At 50.0% G+C, this 18,389-nt stretch overlaps 1 protein-coding gene across 1 annotated transcript; it reads right to left on the bottom strand.

Annotated features, from left to right (window-relative positions):
- Positions 1-1,560: 1,560 nt before the first annotated feature.
- On the bottom strand, positions 1,561-18,303 carry LOC113409650 (RING finger protein 166). Its single transcript, XM_026663804.1, has 6 exons — positions 18,108-18,303; positions 10,353-10,509; positions 7,579-7,691; positions 6,772-6,886; positions 4,795-4,902; positions 1,561-2,828 (listed from the first exon to the last, which is right to left on the bottom strand). The coding sequence occupies exons 1-6, from the start codon at positions 18,299-18,301 to the stop codon at positions 2,763-2,765; spliced, it is 753 nt and encodes a 250-aa protein (XP_026519589.1). The 5' UTR covers positions 18,302-18,303; the 3' UTR covers positions 1,561-2,762.
- Between the last annotated feature and the right edge of the window lie 86 nt (positions 18,304-18,389).

The raw sequence follows: 18,389 nt of genomic DNA on the forward strand, positions 1-18,389 counted from the left end.
TAGCTAGGGAGGCTACAGGATGTCTCTTAGCAGACGGGAAATGAAATGGTCCTAGATGGATTTTGCCCTGCCTCCCACAGGGCTCTTCCCCAGAGCTCATCAACAGAGGGGCTGGGGGATACCAGCCAGGAACTTTGTTTTGTTTTGTGCTGTGGAGTAGGATATCCAGTCCCTACAGAAAGGAAGATCCAGCAATGGGGATCCCAGAGGTCAGTTAGGATGGGAACTGGCCCACTGACAAGCGGCCAGTTCTCCTTGGCTGGGAAGAAAGGGGCTGTGTGCAGCATCAGTCTGAGGCTTGGCATCTAAGGTAGGGAACATCAGGGCTCAAGTCAGTACAAGGAGGTGGTTTAAACCAGTATTACATAGACCCACTGAACGACAGTCAATGCAATGTCACCAATGACATTTAAGTCACAGACCTGGGCAGAAACTAGACAGGGAAATGCACTGTCAAAACTCCCAGCAGTTCCTTCCTAACCGCGCTGGCTGGACAAGTTAACTGAATACACACGTCTCCCTGCCATGGAGAGAGCACCCTGCTCCAGTCATTCTGTTTCCCAGCATTCTTTGCTAGCCATACTATTCCAAAATGAATTTCAACTCCCTTAAAAACAGGCTCAGCCCAAACCTTTGGTCAGATCTGCCCTATCCCCAGAGAGGCGCCTGCAGCGTCCGAGGAGCAAACGAGGAAGTGATCTTCACAGTGCAGAAAGACTAAGCTGGTCTGATTCTACACTGCAGCAAGAGCATGGAACTGAGCATGCCCAGACAGCCTCCTGGCCCCAAGGAAGAATGCATGCAGCTAGGCCAAAGTTTCAGCCACCCCACAGTATGTAATGGTTGGTTACAAACAGATCTCTATCTGATTTCAGGACCTGCCACGCTCTCAGACAAAGGGCCCGTTGAGTTGTGTCCCTGTCTCAGACGGGGCCAGCACCAGATGCTGGGTGTAACTCCACACCAATGGAGAGTTTTGCAGTCATGTCCTTATAAGATTTAATGCTGTAAAATTACAGTTGTAACAGAAAAAAAAATCTGGGGCGTGACGTTTATTATAAATTATCCTACTGGTGTCACTCCCGGTGAGCTCCCGAATCTTTGCCCCAGGATCACAGAGACCCAACCAATCTCTGGACGGCTGCTGAGGAGCATCGGTTTCCTTCTCCACAGGGGACTAGAATCTGAGTCCCTAACTCCAGTTTACATGCCACAGCCCGAGGCTGGATTTGCACACTATAGGCGCCATATTCACACACATTAGCACTCATGGATCAATCAAAAGCTTTAAGAGACCTAAAGTTAGTACTAATAGTGGAAGGCAGCCTGCTTGTCATGCTGTACTGCATGTACTTCTAAACACCAGACCACTGCTGAACTGAGGTCTGCCAAGCTAGGACCAGATCAGCCCCCTCACAATCCCAGCCAAACAGCCCGTCCATGCCAACAGAAGCGAATGAACAGCCTGGAGTCGAGACGCTAACTGGCCCGCTCCTTGGTAATGCTAATGGGGCTGTTGCCCCAGCGAACACCCCCTCTGCTGTACAATTCACAGGGCTTTGCATCTTGGAGACACACACAGCTTATAGCTTATTCACAGGTTTTATTTTCTTTCAGAAGTGGACTTGATCCATTGACCAACACCCCCGTTAATGCCTGGTGAGTAACTCCGAGTACCGCCCTCCCATGCTTGGGTCACATGTCTGATCCAGCATGGCTGCACATCAGCATCTTTATTTGCAAAAAAAAAAAAAAAGTAATTGACCCCCCAAAATAAATACGGAACAATGCAACCTTTCTGTTGCTCAGGCGCGAATGGAAAAGAGCCCCCTCTCAATTCCAGGTTCCAGCAGTTCCCCACCCCACCAGTTCTTGAATCCACAGCATGTGTTTAAAAAATATAATTTTTTTCTTAATAAGGTTCCATAAAAATACTATTGTTCCTAGTCAAACACAAATATTGCAATATGAAGAGTAACTGCTTTTTTTTGCTCTATAAAACGTGAAAAGGTCTCACACCGATTAATGTAGAAAAAATGCAAGAACTCTAGTATCACAAAAGCCAGTACAAAATGAGCAAGGTGAAAGAATGCCAGTGGCAGGACAGTTCAGGATTCCTTCCCATTTCTACCTAGCTCTTTTTAATAGACCTGTCATCACGGTATCTGAGCGCAGCCGATTCGCTCCCAGATTTAGCCCAATGCGCTTCGTTGCCTCTGGCCTTCCGTGAGCAGCGGCAACAGAGCTGAGCAACAGACCGCTCATGCCCTCGGGAGGGTGGAGGGCCAACATCTCAATAAATACTCTTACGAGGTTCAAAAACGCTCAACGCTTTAAAAAAACAACCACCCCTGGATGATAAGAATTGAACGCTAGGGCATTTTACATAAAATGCATCGTTGTTTTACGTACCCATTAACTGCAACAAATAAGAGGAGCAACGGTGCCAAAAAGCATCTAATAATAAATAGAGAGAGATATATACTCCGTATATGGAGATGAAATGCCCAATTGGAAAAAACAAACATTTGGTAAGGTCGCCTTTGCCTCTTCCCATCCAGCAGGTGTCACTCTCACCAGATCATGCTCGCTCACCATTTCATTGTGCAACGAAAGATTCCACCTTATTAAACAAGGTGCGATTTAACCAGAGATGGGCTGCCTAATCTCTAGGGAATGCAGAGGGATTAACAAGTGTCACACCTCTCCTAGCGGAAAGGCGACCTGTGCAAAGGATCCACGCCGCTGCTCAGCAGTCGCCTTCAGTTCTCCGAGAGGGAGAGCGCCAACGCAGCCTGCAACGCTGCTTCTTCATCGATATTATAGTCCTGGGAACAAGAAGAGTGAACAGGTCAGAGGGGCTGACGAGGAGTAAGTGCGTCTCTCCCTGCATTAATGAGCTGTCTGCCCGGGTGCTCGTACCTCCTGTGACATTCCCAAGAAAGGGCCAGAATGCCAAGCGGAAAGAATCTTCACATTGACCTTCCTTTCGGATCATGGACACTGTCAAAACAGCCACATGATTACAAGAAACCTCACCTGTGCAATTACCTCAGACAGGCCAGGCTGGGAAGAACAGGACATTAATTTACCTTTCTAAGCTTATTTCTTGCATGTTAAAAGGACAGTCAAGTTAAACTGGTCAGTTCTAGCCTCAGTTTCACTCTCTGGTTTGCCTACACACAGCAGGAAGATGCAGCCAATTGAAAAGGTTTCATTTACAAAGTCAAAAAAGGTTTCTATCAACACCACAATTTTTTTTTTCAATACCCACATTTGGGCACAAGCTACATGACCATGAGGATCCTTTGAAAGATGAGACGTGCAAATATTTCAAAGCTTAGTATCTGTCCTCTGAGGTTAACAGTCACTCTGGAATCTAATCTACCAAACGATAATGGCAGATACAAACAGGAGTTTATCTACAAGGTCCCTGGAGCAGAACTGCCCTGGCTGCAGCCTTTGAGGGGCGAGTACCACCCCACACCCACACAAAGATTAACCATGAGGGATACCGGCCAGAGTTCTCATTTGCACACCGCACCAGAGAAGGACATGCCACACTGGGCACGTTCCGTATTTCTGAATGGTCTCTGGAGCTCAGCTTCCAACGCCGCCGTGCGAGAGCACGTCTCAGAGCGAGGGGCTGGACTCAGCCAGCCCAACGTTATCCAACGCTCCTTTTGGGCACATGCCCCACAGCTGTTTGTACAACACGGGTATTTGCATCTTGGACCTTTGCTTCTGGTGAGATGCCAGTACAGCCTGGCCAGCTTCTCATGGATGGAGATCTTCCTGAGGCTGGCTGGAACAGTGACTACTCACACAGAATTACCACCAGCTCACTTCTCTCAAGTCCCCAGTGCAGACTGCGAAGGGAGCTCGCGCTGTGTGCCAAAAGGCAGTGTGGAGCCTGCCAAATGCAACCCAGCTCCTGGAATTAGTGGCTTTACCTCTCTCAAAAACCTTGTTTGTTAAAAATGCATCAAGCTCAGGTGAGATTCAGCCTGCACGTAGAGGCTGGTATGAACTTGACAGCACATTTGGCTGGAACTTTGTAGGCCTAGCGGTTTTCAGTGACACTTCTCTTGCTCATTTTCCAGTGTGTTTAAAAGGGACACATGAGCTGATAAAAAACTTAAATACTCTTCCTTTCCCAACTCCACTGCCTGGCCTCACTGATCACAACCTGGCGAAGTTCATCGGTCAGACGAAGCTCCTAGGGGCAGGAATCTGTTTCATTGCGTGCATAGCTCCGGGGCCCCAGACCCCTCCCTAGGGCCTCACGGCACTACGGCAATAATATAATAATAAAGCAACATACAGCTGACTCCCACAAGTGCAGGCCACAAGAACAAAGCTCAGCCTTCAGACAGGATCCCTCCCCCAACCCTCCTGTGCGCATGTGTCCTGTTGGGGGAACTTCCTACAATTCAACACAGTTTCTTGCCACAGCCTATTGCAGAGTCTTGCTTCACCATTCCAACATGCTGTTTTGTCTCAGTATAGATGTGATTCTATCTAAAAGGCAGAAGTTATTTCAAGGCCACTTAGCTGGTTGGGACAGACACGGCGATACAGAAGAAAACCTTTCCCCGTCCGTTCCCCCACTAAAAGATGCCAGTAACTGATAGCTCAGCATGAAACCTGTGCAAAAATTGCACACAAAAGTGGCGTTCTCATATAGGCCAGCCACATGTGAAGCCAACGCCAGCTAATTAAGGGCTGGAACATAGTCAGTGGGAACAGCCAGGGCCCTAAGCGACTTGAACTTTGATTTGTGGCAGTACCCACCACAAAGGTGTCATAGGAGAACTTGTGCCTGTGTAGGAGATGCTGCAGGAAGTTGGCGCTCTTGTAGCTGGGGTCCCCCCAGGGCATCGCTGAACAGACTGGGCATACCTAGAACATACAGGGGAGGAAAAGAAAGTCACAAGACCAACAATGTGGTGTAGTTCTTAGAACCCTGCCTGCCACCCACAGCCCAAACAGTAGATTTCCTTTTTAATTTCTATCAGTCAGAGGCAATTTCTGCAAACACCTTCTTCAGGAGAGGCTGTACATCTACACAAGCTGGAGAGCTAGGCACGCCGGTCAGCGCTGGAAGCCTCAAGATTTTCGAGACTGCCTAGACATTATGCATGCTCACACATTTCCCACAGGGGCACTGTTAGGATATAGATATTCAGGCCTGTCTTTAAGAATTTAGGTGTATTCTTATCACTTAGCTAGTTATAGAGTATAAAAGAAGAATCAAAATCACTGTCTGTCTGTGTAAGGGTCTTCTCTTACTGTGACAGTCTGAGGCCTGGTTCTTAGGCTAAGGCCTTAGGCTAAGCAGCAGAGGCCAGCCATAAACTGGGAAGTGTACGGTCACATCCTCACATTCCAAACTAGTCACATTGAAATAAGGTGCTATTGGGCTGTTAGGAATACAATCCTGTCCTGATATTCCCATCACCTCCAGGGAAAGGGAAGAGCCTAGAAGATGTAAAAGGAAACTTAGTTTAATAGCATCCTGTCTGGCAAGAACTCACATCAATAGCTGGGATGTGAAATCCTCATTTCTGTATTGTTCTATCACTGTAGTCTCCACTTCCCTATTGTTTGTCTGTATAATCTCTGTCTGGTTCTGTGATTGTTTCTGCCTGCTGTATAATTAATTTTGTTGGGTGTAAACCAATTAAGGAGGTGGGATATAATTGGTTAAATAACCATGTTACAGTATGTTAGAATTGGTTAGTAAAATTTCAGTAAAATGATTGGTTAAGGTATAGCTAATCAGAACTCAAGTTTTACTATACAGTCTGCAGTCAATCAGGAAGCAAGGGGGGAATGGGAACAGGGACTGGATGTGGGGGAATTGGGATCATGTTTTGCTAAGGGGGGGATGGGAACAGGAACACAGGCAAGGCTCTGTGGTGTCAGAGCTGGGAAGGGGGACACTAAGGAAGGAAACTGGAATCATGCTTGCTGGAAGTTCACCCCAATAAACATCGAATTGTTTGCACCTTCGGACTTTGGGTATTGTTGCTCTCTGTTCATGCGAGAAGGACCAGGGAAGTGAGACGGTGAAGGAATAAGCCCCCTAACAGGCACATGCAACTGTGGGAATGGTGCGTGAAAGTGACAGAGTGCTGAGAACCCTTGGGGATGCTCTAGTGGACTAAAGAGGTGTTTGCAATCTGGAGATGGTCCCTTTTAGCACTGATGAGTGTTGAGCACAATAGTCTCAGGACCAGAATGGGACACAGGAAATATGATCACTCAAGTGCAGAGGGTTCCCTGCCAAAAAGCTGTGATCCCTCTGTGAGCTTAAAGGCACGCTGCATTTAGGGACACAGAAGAACCTCCCGTCTCAGAAGCACAAGAGGCCCTTAAAAGTCACAGCCTATTGTAGTGGAAAGTGAGTGGCAAAGCAAAACCATTAGAGTTAGGGAGACAGCACTGAAATCTAGGCTTAACCCAGTTCTTGCTCTGCAATGCACCTCGAGCAAAGCTAATAGATCCAGCTCCGTGTCTGCCTGTCAAAGAGATTTAACAAAGATTAAATGAGCTAGAAATGCAGATAGTACTTTATGCCCAGAAGCAGATGTGTGCGCCTGTTGACTTTGAACAGGGGATTGATTAAAATACGCAGAGACTTCCAATTCACTGGAGGTTACCCCGCTCCCATTCTCTGCCCAGTCAGAAGTTCACGAGCAAAGAGCCGGACACGGAAATCAAGGCCGCGGTGCCAAACTCTCACCAGTCTGCCCGAGGAAAGCTCACCACTTTGTTGGGGTCATTGCGGTGGTTCTCCATGCAGTGCTTGACCAGCTCCTGCTGGTCCAGGTTCCGGGCTCCACAGTAAGGGCAGACAAAAGTGGAACGGTTTGGAATATTGCTAAAAAGAAACAGCAGTCAAGAATTCAACACAACAGAGACCCACAGGGAAGAGGACAGGTGAAAACTGAAGAGGCTTCACAGAGACAAGCCAACCCCAGCGGACTCCAAAGGATCTGATACACCATGAGTCACTCCCTCACCACGAGCACCAACCACCACCTTAGACTGAAGGCAAAGATTTTGATCACATGCTGATGCACCTCCAGTGGCTTCAGTGGAATTACTCTATATTTGCATCACAGTCAGTGAGAGCAGAATCAAGTCCAAAGAGTTTTTGAAGTCTACCTTACCTATTTTACCAGCCACACAGTTTACTTTCTGCATCTCTCCCAGCTGGCAAAATAACAGATTAGTCAGTTTCCCTTTTGTTTTCAGGCAGTTTCTAGTCTATTCCCCCAGGTTCTCAGGCACTAGCGCAATGCTGCACAATGTTAGAGCTGCAAATGGTGCAGGGGAGTCTTATTTGTTTAAGAAAAAGCTTTTCCATTGGATTTTTTTTTTTAAATCATGTAGACATTTGTGTTGGGTCAGGTTTTGGAAAAGCCTATTTAGAAATCCCTCTACAATTCAAGGCCAGATTTGACCTGACAATTTCTGGTTCATCTTGTGCACTGTTTAAATAGCAGATTGTTACAGAAAATGAGATGGGAGGATTCCCCTGTGAAGTGGTTGAATTTGGTATTTTAATACCTGGGAATGGGCTGGGAAGTTGGGACCACTGGAACGAACTTTGGGCAGTTGGCCATCTGCTCTTGAACCTTAGCGCAGGATGAAACGTGGGATCTCATCTTCGCTAGGGTCACCTAGAAAGACAAATAGAGGGAGAAAAAAAGAAATAGATCATTGGACAGCCAGGACAATCTTTGAGAACTCCAAGGAGCAAGGGATGCATTTCTCCAGAAAGAAGAAAACAAGGCAGATGCCCCACTCTCAAGCAAACCAGTACATTCGAGAGAGCAGCCTCCCCAAACGCTTTCTGACAGGCGCCAGAATACAGGAGACCACTAGGATTATTGCACATCAATCTGCACCAATGTGGAATTGCTGGGCCAAAGCGTGTCTCGTTATAGCCAACTAAAACAATCAGCCAACCAGCTCCAGTGAGGAGATGCAGGATTTCGGGGGAATGGGGTGGGCTAGTCTAGCTGATCCCAGAGACTGCTAAGAAAGCCCATTTCCTTTCCATAAGACCAAAGCAAGTCATGGCAGAGCTCTTGCCCTTCAAGGCAACCCAAACCTTACAGTCAAGTTCTCAACAAGGAACAGAAATGCCAGGCTCAAAGGTACACAGGGAGTTCTGGAGTTATTCACTTGACAGCAAGTGAGGCGTTGGAGCAGCAGAGGGAAAGGGTCTCAGTCCCCGAGGTGACAGATGTCCACATCACAAAGCCACCACAACTGAACAACTTTACTGCCAGTCTCAGAGGCACCCAGGTCTGGATTACCCCCCAGGTGGCCCCTTCACGGCAGGGCTGAGGCATGATGGCAGGACAATACCCTAGATAGACCTACTCTCTGCCGTGTTCTCCCGGGCTGTCAATCCAGCTTCTTTCACCAGCTCTAAAGAGAAGAACATCCCACTCTGTAAGGCTGCTCATAAACTAGAGATGAAACACCAGCTGCACCACTCGGGGTTTGTCCCAAGTCTCTCTGGAAGGCTCCGCTGTTTTAATAATGGCACTAGTCTACTGCCAAAGGGCGTTAGGACAAAGATGTTTCACCTGAGCACAGCACCACCTCACAGCAGGCAGCAAAGCCGGCATAGCTCAGATATCTCACAGCCCTTCCTGCAGGGGCCCTCTGGGTTCATAAGCACCAACAGCGCAGGATTTCACCAGGGCCATGTACCTAAGGTCTCAAGTTGAACAGCTCCGCGTGTGAAACTCAGCCAGCCAACCAGGAGATCCCCCGGGTGGAACCACTAGCTGGAGCTTTACCAAGCATGGTAGCAAGTAGTTTGGGTTCCAGAATTTGATCTGCTTTGTGAGGAGTGTTCTCTGGAGTCAAAACATCTATGTTAAATTCAGTGGCAAAACACTATGGTAACACAGAGTTACGGTTGCTTGGAGGTATGTCCCCTTGCAGAACACGGAGTTGAGCAAAACTCAAATTTAGAAAAGCAGGAAATCCACAGTTAAGGAGCCCATGCAATCTTAACTCTGCCATCTTCCAGCAGTGGCCCAATACACACACTGGCCCCATTACTCTGCCAACCCAGTGTTACGGAAATGTACAAGCTCTTCACTGACTTCTACAACCCATTCACTCTCACCCACAGGATTCCATCTAACACAGGGGTTCTCAAACTGGGGGTCGGGATCCCTCAGGGGGTCGCAAGCTGTCAGCCTCCACCTCAAACCCCGCTTTGCCTCCAGCATTTATAATGGTGTTAAATATATTAAAAAGTGTTTTTAATTTATCAGGGGGTGGTACTCAGAGGCGTGCTATGTGAAAGGGGTCACCAGTACAAAAGTTTGAGAACCACCGATCGAACACCATTAAAGGACAAAAAGGAAACATTGGGGTCATTAGCCACACCCTGCACTCTCCCGAGGCACAGCACGTTTCAAAGGAATCCAACTGAGCATGTTCATTTTAGGAAGTTCAACCTTTAAACAGAAGTCTTGACACAACCTTAACTACAGCAGCGCAACCTTACCACTATGATATGCACCGGTGCTGAGGAATTAACGCTCCCACGTCAGGTCTGCACCACAGCTCAGCCAGCAGTAAACTCCCTAACAAGAACTAGGCATGGAGCTGTGCTGATTCCAAATACAGGAGTGGGGGAGATGATCGTTACAGGGAAAGGATGAATTTTAGTAGAAACCTGACGACATTTGTCTTCTAGAAAGGGTTAAGCAACAGAGGGAGAAAATAAGGGCCCGGGTTCCCTTTTTAAAAGATGCATCCACTTAATAAAATGCTGACTTGGCCTGCAAGAGAGCATCGCTAATACTTCATAAACATTCCCGATTTAAGCCTCAGCACCTCTGATGTAGGAAGCATTATCCCCAGCGTCTAGCTGGGAAACCGAGGCAGAGCGAGGGTAAGGAACTGACTCCAGGAGACACTGTGACTCTGGAACAGAACGCAGCTCTCCTGACCCCCACTCTAGTTTTGAGTACAAGGCCGCCCTTCCTGCTATTTGATCGCCTCCCCGACGGGAGCAAAAGTCAGGTTTGCTGATAGCGGTGGGGCACCCTGTTTGTTGTGCTGCCCCGAGGTTCCAAGCCACATGCCTCGTAGTGGAGCATCCCACTTGCCTCCCATCCACAATCTTTGGGGATGCAGGAAGTAACCCCTGAAACAGATACTGTGCTCAAACATAAACCAACACTCATCTGGGCATGGACAAAACCTTGACTAGTACAATGGGCCACCCGAGGTGTCACCCATACCTGTCCTGCCCCCACAATACCAGGTATGGGACAGTCACGACTGGACCCGCTCAGATGGATTACCTTCTTACTGCACCCTCTGCAGGGAGCCTTGTAGGAGGACAACTGCTTCTCCACATTGGAGGCCTTCTCCACCTTTTTGGGGTCAAAGGGCATGCGGCAGAGTGGGCAAAGAGGAGATGGCACTTGGAGACATGGTTGCAAACATTCCCCGCAAAATCTGGAGGAGAAACAAAACCATTAAGTTGCTCAGAGGAGAACCATTATTTATCACAGCCCAGGGGAGGAGAGGAAAGGGCACCGTGGCATTTTGGTTCCCCCGCACATGCCCTCTGACACACCTACTCATAGGAAGCCCTGCCCACTGCCTCCTTGGGGGTGCAGGAATTGATCCCACACAGATCAATGGAACTGGTTTCTCCTCAGACTTTAGGAAGCCGGTAGGAGCTTTTTGGTAGCCACCAAGGATCTAGTAACATCTACGAGACCTTGGGGCATGGAAACTGTTCCTCCAAGTAGATCCAGCACATAGGTCCAATAGGCTGAACTACCTCAGTGCACATCAATGCGCTACTAATACGCAGCTATCAGCAACTCCTGGCTCCTGTTTCAAAAGCAACACACTGTGCATCTGAGTTGCAGGCCTCATCCAGCCACCCCACTCCACTTTATGGGGTCATGTGGGGGCTCATAGGCCACCTGGAGCAGAGAGTTGAGACTTTCACCTACTTGTTCCTTCTGGCCACTACTCTCCTGTTGTAGTTTGCTACCTCCCTCCTGCATAGCCTAGACACTTTCCTGAATTCCCCAAACTAGTCACAGGGCTACTGAACCTACTGGCCAATTTGCCTTCTCCAGCAGCTTCTCCCTACCATCTGAAACCGGATGCTCTATACATGCCGAGACTTCTACGAGTACCTCCAGAGACAGAGCCACCAGTGCACCCAGCCAGGCTGCAATGGCCAAGGGTCCGAAGAGAAGGATCTGGATGTGTCCAGAACAGATAGCTTGGGGGTGGGGCTTCTAAGCGAGGGACTTACGCAGAGCTGAACATGCCTGTTGCATGCAGGACCGCAACAGACCAAACACGCTCAGGTTGTTTCCCCCACAGGAAAGCAGGTTTCCTCCCCAGGAGCCAGCGAGCATGTGTCAGGCTGCAGCCAAGGTAGCATCTGCAGGGGCTGACCTGATGTGGTTAAGGCTGTGCAAAAAGGTCTGGATTTGCATTTACCCCCCCGTGGCCTCTCACAGAAGAGTATCTCATGCTAGAATGAATGAGGTTTCAGATCACGTGCACAGGCTGGTGCCGAGAGCTAGTGGTGCTGTCTGGGGCAAAGTCAGCCCCTCTGGATCCTTGGTTCCCAAGCCTGCAGGAATTAGGAGTGAGACAGTCAATGGACTTGGCCCTTGGGGAAGGGGACACCCTTCTACCGTCTGGTCCTTCATTAAGGAAAACATCTCCTGCATTGACACAGTGAGTGAGGTTGGTTTGTTCCAGGCTGTTTCTGCACAGCTGAGCTGACATACTGCGGTGATGGGGGCCACAGAGGAACACAGACAGAGGTGTTCAGCTAACCAGACAACAGAAGGCATGCAAGTGACATTCTTGCCACACTGCTCCTTTAAACCAACACAGAGTACCTGGACGCTAACAAAGGCCGGAGTTAGGTCCGCTTCTGCTCATGAAACCGTCCATCCAGGAATTCACTTGTGCCCCAGGGTTACACTTGCAAGTCCAAGTGAGGACCTACCAACGTGACTGCCTTTCCATGGCAGCTGCAGGGTTAAATCTCCACACACCAATTTAGAAACATCCAGACTTCAAATGCTGGAGAGAAGTGACCACTCTCTGGGGCTGAGCAGCACTATTAGAACCTACCGCAGCTGGCCTGGGACAGGCCAAAGGGATGTTGGGAAAACAACAGTTAGAGTGAATGACGGGTGCATCACCTCTGACGTCAGGCCTGTCTATAGACGTGTAGTGAGAAGGAGCGTTCGGGGGGTACGTGCCAGAAAGCAGACAGGAGTCTGTTGCCCTTTGCAGACTCCATGCTGCACTACACAGCATCACACGAATAAGATCTAATTGATCTCCATGTGTACCCATGCACAAAACACGAGCTGGGAAAGAGTGCTCCGCTCTGAACCCCAGACGAAGGGCAGGAAGCATTAGCGCAGTGATCCGGAGACCCACAGCAAGGCAGCAACACCAGGTAATGTGCTTTCACTGCAGATGGTCACGCAATGATTTTCAAAAACAAGCCATTTAGGACTTCAGGGGAGGGAAGTAATAGGCCAGGACACATTGAGATTAGGCTGGGGATCACCTCCTCTCAAATCACAGAATACCAGGGTTGGAAGGGACCTCAGGAGGTCATCTAGTCCCACCCCCGCTCAAAGCAGGACCAATCCCCAGACAGATTTTTGCCCCAAATCCCTAAATGGCCCCGAAGGATTGAACTCACAACCTCTGGGTTTAGCAGGCCAATGCTCAAACCACTGAGCTATCCCTCCCCCCAAAGTTCTTATGCCTGCAGAAGCAGGGACCTCAAATCAAGAAATTCTGGGAAATAAACTTTTCTACTGGAAACAGGCCTCTGGGCTACAGGTGAGTGGGGGAGACAAAAAGGGCAAATGGCAAATCCCTCTTGGTAGCACCCCAGCCTTTCCACTGTGAACGGATCTGTCCAGAGCGGAACAGCTAGCTGGCCGTACCTTTTTATCTTGAGCAAAGGGAAAACTGTAGACATCTGTAAAGATTAGCTGGGATCCTTGCTGAAAATAAACTGGAAGCTATAGTTTGCAGGGCTTGGGAGCTGTGCTCCGGCTCCGCTCCAGGCAAAAACCTGCAGCTCCACTGCTCCGGAGCTGCTCCGTGCTCCATCTCCGGGCTCCGCTCCAAAGCCCTGGTAGTTTGAGCCTGGAAAGTTTCCAGACAGCTATATTAAGAACCCCCTCCCTCCCTTGCTCATCCAAGACATGCTCAACAGCTCTGAAATAGACAAAGAGAAGCTGCAATGAATCCATAATTCTTTAAGGTCAACATGCAATCGGTTCATTGTCTGCTCCCCAATAACACAGAGTGGAGTCTACCCAACACCGCCTTGCCGCCCACGACTAACTCTTGGAGTGGGGTTGGATGTTTCAGTTTAGACCTAGGTGGGAAATGTTTTTATTGGTCCCATGAATATTTGAGAGATGGAAACCCCCTCTCCAATCTCAAATTGGGACGAAAAGTCAAAATCTCAAACTTCTGCACTAAAACATGGATTTTTTTCGCGTTTCAGATCAATCAGAAGGTCTTGTTTCGACTTTACCTTTCTTCTCCACCCTGTCCTACTTTAATTAGCTGAAATTTCAAAACGAAATGTCATTTTGAACCAGACAACCAGAATTTTTTATTTTTGAAAATGTCAAAACAAAACGTGGCTCCATCATGTGCTCCCTGCGCAACTCCAAGCAAGTTGCTTCATCTCTTTGTCGCAGTTCCCTATTAGGAAATACTATCAGCCCCATCTTGCATTCTCCTACCCTTTGCCTGTCTTGTCTACTTAGCTAAGCTCTTCAGGGCAGGGACTGTCTCACTATGTGGTTACACAGCACACGAAGGCCTTGCCTTGGTTGGGGCCTGCAAGCATGATGGTAACACAAGCACGTGATAATGCAGAGCACATTGGTACGTGCCAGTTCCCACACCCACCTCATGCCACTTGGTTAGTTTCCTGCCACTGGCAGTCCTCAACGACCCCCCTGCTTGGTGCAAAGATGGACTCTCTCACACAGTAAAGGCAGCGGGTGTCCCCAAAAGCTGCACTTCCTGCCAGTCTCTCTGGATCAGTGGCATGAGGAGAGGGTACTAGATATATATGTACAAGCTCACTACTCTGCTCCTGAACAAAAGCAGGGAGCCACCAGTGAACCTGCCTTCCACCCAGACTCCTCTCCTCAGCAGCTTCCAATGCAGCACATTGCACAGAGGGAAGGACCACATGATCCTCTTAGGGTCTGTTAGCACAGGCAGCTCGCCAAGAGTCCAGCCCATTGGACAGGCAGGGTGAGGTACCAAGTTAAGTAGTTTGGTCACTGACTCAAAGGCACTTTGGTCAAATAAACCCACAGCTTCTCCACATCCCTCCCCAATGCTGCCTTTGCCATCACTACTGACTACTGTCTCTTGGGCTCAAGTTCTAGCTCCCATGTTTTCCTAGTGAAGACAAGATCTAAAGCCCTCATGTGCACGTTGGTCACCTCTCCTTAACTCCTGTAATCTGCTCTCAGGTCTCCCTGCTTCTCCCTCCAGATGCTGCTAGTAATCTTCATCATGTCGCCAACCACCCGTGCGGACTCTACCATTCCCCACAAAGCATAAGCACAGGATCTTCAAAGCTCTGCTCACCCACAGCCTCATTCCCTCCTACTCCCTCATGGGGATCCAGCCCCCACCCATTTCTTCCTTCCATTCTGACCCCAATGCTGGGATGACAGCCCCTTCCTCTTCACAGCAAAGCTGTCCAACATTGTCCCCTGCAAGATTTCTACCTGTAGCTGGTGCATACACCACTGTGTCTACAGGAGGGATAGGCCCAGTGATAGACATGGCTGCCCTCCACATCATGCTCAATCATTACTGCAGGCAGGCCAAATCCGCCCCAGTGACCCAAAGAGGACCAGACCAAAAGGAGGACTCCTGTGGGAGTCACCATTGCAAGGCTAGGTACCAGAATAGCAAGCTCATTGGGGCCGGCATTGTCTCCTGCTCCGTTGGCACAGTGCTGACACTGAAGCTCACTCAATAGAAGGAATGCCACTGGGACAGAGGGAGGCCTAAAATTGGACCGGCCAGCTTGGTTTGATGTAGGAGCATGCACTGCGGAGTCCCTCCGCTCTGCTCTGTTGAGAAAGCCCCGTTCTGAACTGAGTCTTGGAATTGCTGATCCTGTCTGGCTCATCAACAGCCAAGGTGAGCAATGGCCGGAGACTGAGGCCTGCGGACCTTGTCATTGGTCCAACAGAGAAGGGGCAATTTTAAACGGCAGTCTGTGATTTGGAGAAGCTGGACATTTTTCAGGCTCTGAAGGAAGTTCAAGAAGAGCTTTGGGCCCCATCAGCCTGCTGACGTGTCTTTAAACTGTTTACTTCCCCAGGGGAACACGGCTCAGAATTAAGCATTTGGAAATAGTCAAAGGTGCCTGTGTTCCCGGTTTGATTTAACAGTCTCACACACCACCACTATACAGAAAACTCACACCATAGGAGAGAGAAAGCAGGCCAGGCCCTGTCATTTGCAGTCCCCCCAAACAGTTAGCCTCCCATCCACCCTCAAGCGATGCTCAGTCTGAAAATGCAGCCCCAGATAGTGCACTCCCTGGAACTGCAGAGCAAAGCTCATCAGCTGCAAGTTTTTCCATTGCTGGTGAAATCAAACCACCAAGCTACAGTTGTCTACCAGCAGGAGTGTATTTTACATGAACAGAACCACCTAGACATCTGTCTGCTACACTGCATGACCCTGTAACCAGGGGTTTGTACCCTATCTCCTCCCGCAGTCCTCCCTTTCCCGATGAGTGTAATGTCCTTGATCAACAAGCGAGGGCTTGTCTACATGGGCAAGTTTTGGCCCCAAAACTGCCTTTTGGCGACAAAACAGCAAGAGCGTTTACACTACAATGGGACTTTTGTTGTGAAAAACACCCAGTTTTGGTGACAAAAAACGTCCACCCCTAGGAGACTTTTGTCTTTTCCCCTCCCTTTATTGTCGACAAAGAGCCAGTGTAGACACTGCGGATTGTTTTGTCTACAGAACTGGCTTCCGCCAGTATCCCACAAGGCCTGCCCGGATTGCTCAGCTCAGTGTTTTGATCTCCTGCAGGCATGCGCCCCTCCCCTTTCAAAGCTCCGGGAAGGATCTGTGTGCTGCTCCCTTTGGGGAGCCCACAAAGAGCAAAACCCTGGAATGCTCCTATTCTGCACAGCACTAGGGACACGACTGCTGCTGCGGGGGGAGGGGAACGGTCTGCGGTGCTGCTTTGCCATTCCTCAGCACGGATGCTGCTCTGGCAGCGGAAGGGGCTGTGGGACAACTCGGAGAGAATCCCAAGATGCGCAGTGATCAGCTCTTCCTTCCCACAACCCTGCACTGTGGGATACATACCCACGGTGCATTGCTCACCCTGTCGATAATGGTGTCCCCAATGTGGACATGATCTGTCAACAGAAGGAGCAAGTGTGAACACCCTTTGGCGATTTTTGTTTTGTCGACTTTTGGGTGTCGACATAAGTTTTGTCAACAAAACTTGGTAGTGTAGACAAGCCCCGAGGCGCGCTCTCAACTTGTTTTGCCAAGAAGGGACCTGTCCTTTGTGGGGTTTCCCCAGGAGCCTCTTAGCAGATTCAGATAACAATACAAGCACAGGGCACTACAAGGCTCCATAGTTTCTGCTGGTGTCATCATTAGCAGACATTCCTTTCACTCCAGCTGCCATTTTACTATGCAATGCTCGTTCTGCCCTCACACACACTGCTGAAGTGCCCGTCACTGGCGCACCTGGGTGGCAGCTCATGGAATACCCATACCATCAATGTGGGCCCCACCCCTAGCTTAGCTATTTACATTGAGGAGGTGATGAGGGGAGAGTGAGGTAAAGTCCAAGATGGTGAAGGAGGCAGTAAGTTTCGCTGTTTCGTTCAGCACTGCCAGTATGGAAACTGCTTCCGGTTGTAATGAGAAGGGAAAATCAAGGGACGGTCTAGGAAATGCTTCCTTCCAGGCGCCCTATAAACCTTGCTGCTCCCCCTGTGCCCTAGATCAAAACAAAACCCATGGAACATGACATTTGCTAGCACTGAACATAAGAAGAGCCATACTGGGTCAGACCAAAGGTCCATCTAGCCCAGTATCTTGTCTTCTGACAGTGCCTTCAGAGGGAATGAACAGAACAGGGAATCATCAAGTGATCCATCCCCTGTCACCTATTCCCAGCTTCTGGCAAACAGAGGCTAGGGACACTGCCCCTCAAGCTACCTTCTGTCACGTCCCATCCCGCCTCCATCTCTTGCCCAATTAGACTGTAAGCTTTTCAGGGCAGAGGTCTTCCACCAAGCACTTTGCATGTTGCCGATACCACACAAGCAAACCACCACCGTCAGGATAAGTAGTGTTTGCTCCAGAGTTAAACTAGATCAAAACAAGCAGTGCATGTTCTGACACTTACAATTGCCTCACGCTCTGGGGAATCGAGTCATAAGAGATATGCATAGACAGGTAGTTTTAAGGAACTGGGTGACTCAGCTGTTAGATGATCTGATACAACAACATAAGAAGCTGCCAATCACGCAACGCCCAAACAGACTCCAAACAAAGCTGAAAATTCAATGGCTCCATTCAAGACAAGCACCCATCGCTCACGAGCCCCTTGGGCGAAATCTGGCCCATGGGAGAGTCAGGAATGGACAGGGCAGGGGATTTTGTTTTACATTCACATTCAATCCCATGGAAAAAAATCAACCGACTCCCCCTAGGCCAGGCTGAAAGCCGGGCTGGCTCCGCACGGGGCGGGCAGGGGTCGGTGGGGGAAGGGGCTCCAGCCCTAGGTGGGGGGGGGATGGGAGGGGGAGGGAGGTGCTGGGGGTCCCATGGGTGCCCCCGAGAAGGGGTGGGGGGATGAGAGGGGGAGGGAGGTGATGAGGGGGTCCCATGGGTGCCCCCGAGAAGGGGCGGGGGCCAGGCGCTGAGCCGGGGGCCAGGGGGGGGGGGGGAGGGGGGGGGGTATGGGCTCCAGGGTGGCCCCGGCCCCCCCCCCCGGCCCCGGCCCCGCTCACGTGTGGCCGCAGCCCGCGATGCACACGGCCCGGTGATACACCTCCAGGCAGATGGGGCAGCTGAACTGCGCCTCCAGCGTGTCGGGGGCGGGGCCGCCGGGCGGCTGCTCCCGCGGGGTCCCGCCCGGGCCCGGGGCCGGAGGCCGCTGCTGGGCCGCGGAGACCAACAGGCTCCGGAACATCGCGGCCGCCATGAGGGAGGGGCGGGAGCGCGGAGAGCCCCGCGCATGCGCGCGTCATCGCGGCGCGGGGCGGTGACGCAGAAGGGGCGCGCCGGAAGCG

Source organism: Terrapene carolina, unplaced genomic scaffold (genome assembly GCF_002925995.2).
Source record: "Terrapene carolina triunguis isolate 2854851 unplaced genomic scaffold, T_m_triunguis-2.0 Scaffold33911, whole genome shotgun sequence".
NCBI lineage: Eukaryota > Metazoa > Chordata > Testudines > Emydidae > Terrapene > Terrapene triunguis.

Excerpts from the sequence above, each read along its gene's own strand:
- LOC113409650 (XM_026663804.1), bottom strand. The coding sequence starts at position 18,301 with ATGGCGGCCGCGATGTTCCGGAGCCTGTTGGTCTCCGCGGCCCAGCAG. Across the intron at positions 10,510-18,107 it reads ATCGCGGGCTGCGGCCACAC|ATTTTGCGGGGAATGTTTGC; the intron begins GTGAGCGGGGCC and ends TTTCTCCTCCAG. Across the intron at positions 2,829-4,794 it reads TCTCCTATGACACCTTTGTG|GACTATAATATCGATGAAGA; the intron begins GTGGGTACTGCC and ends TCTTGTTCCCAG.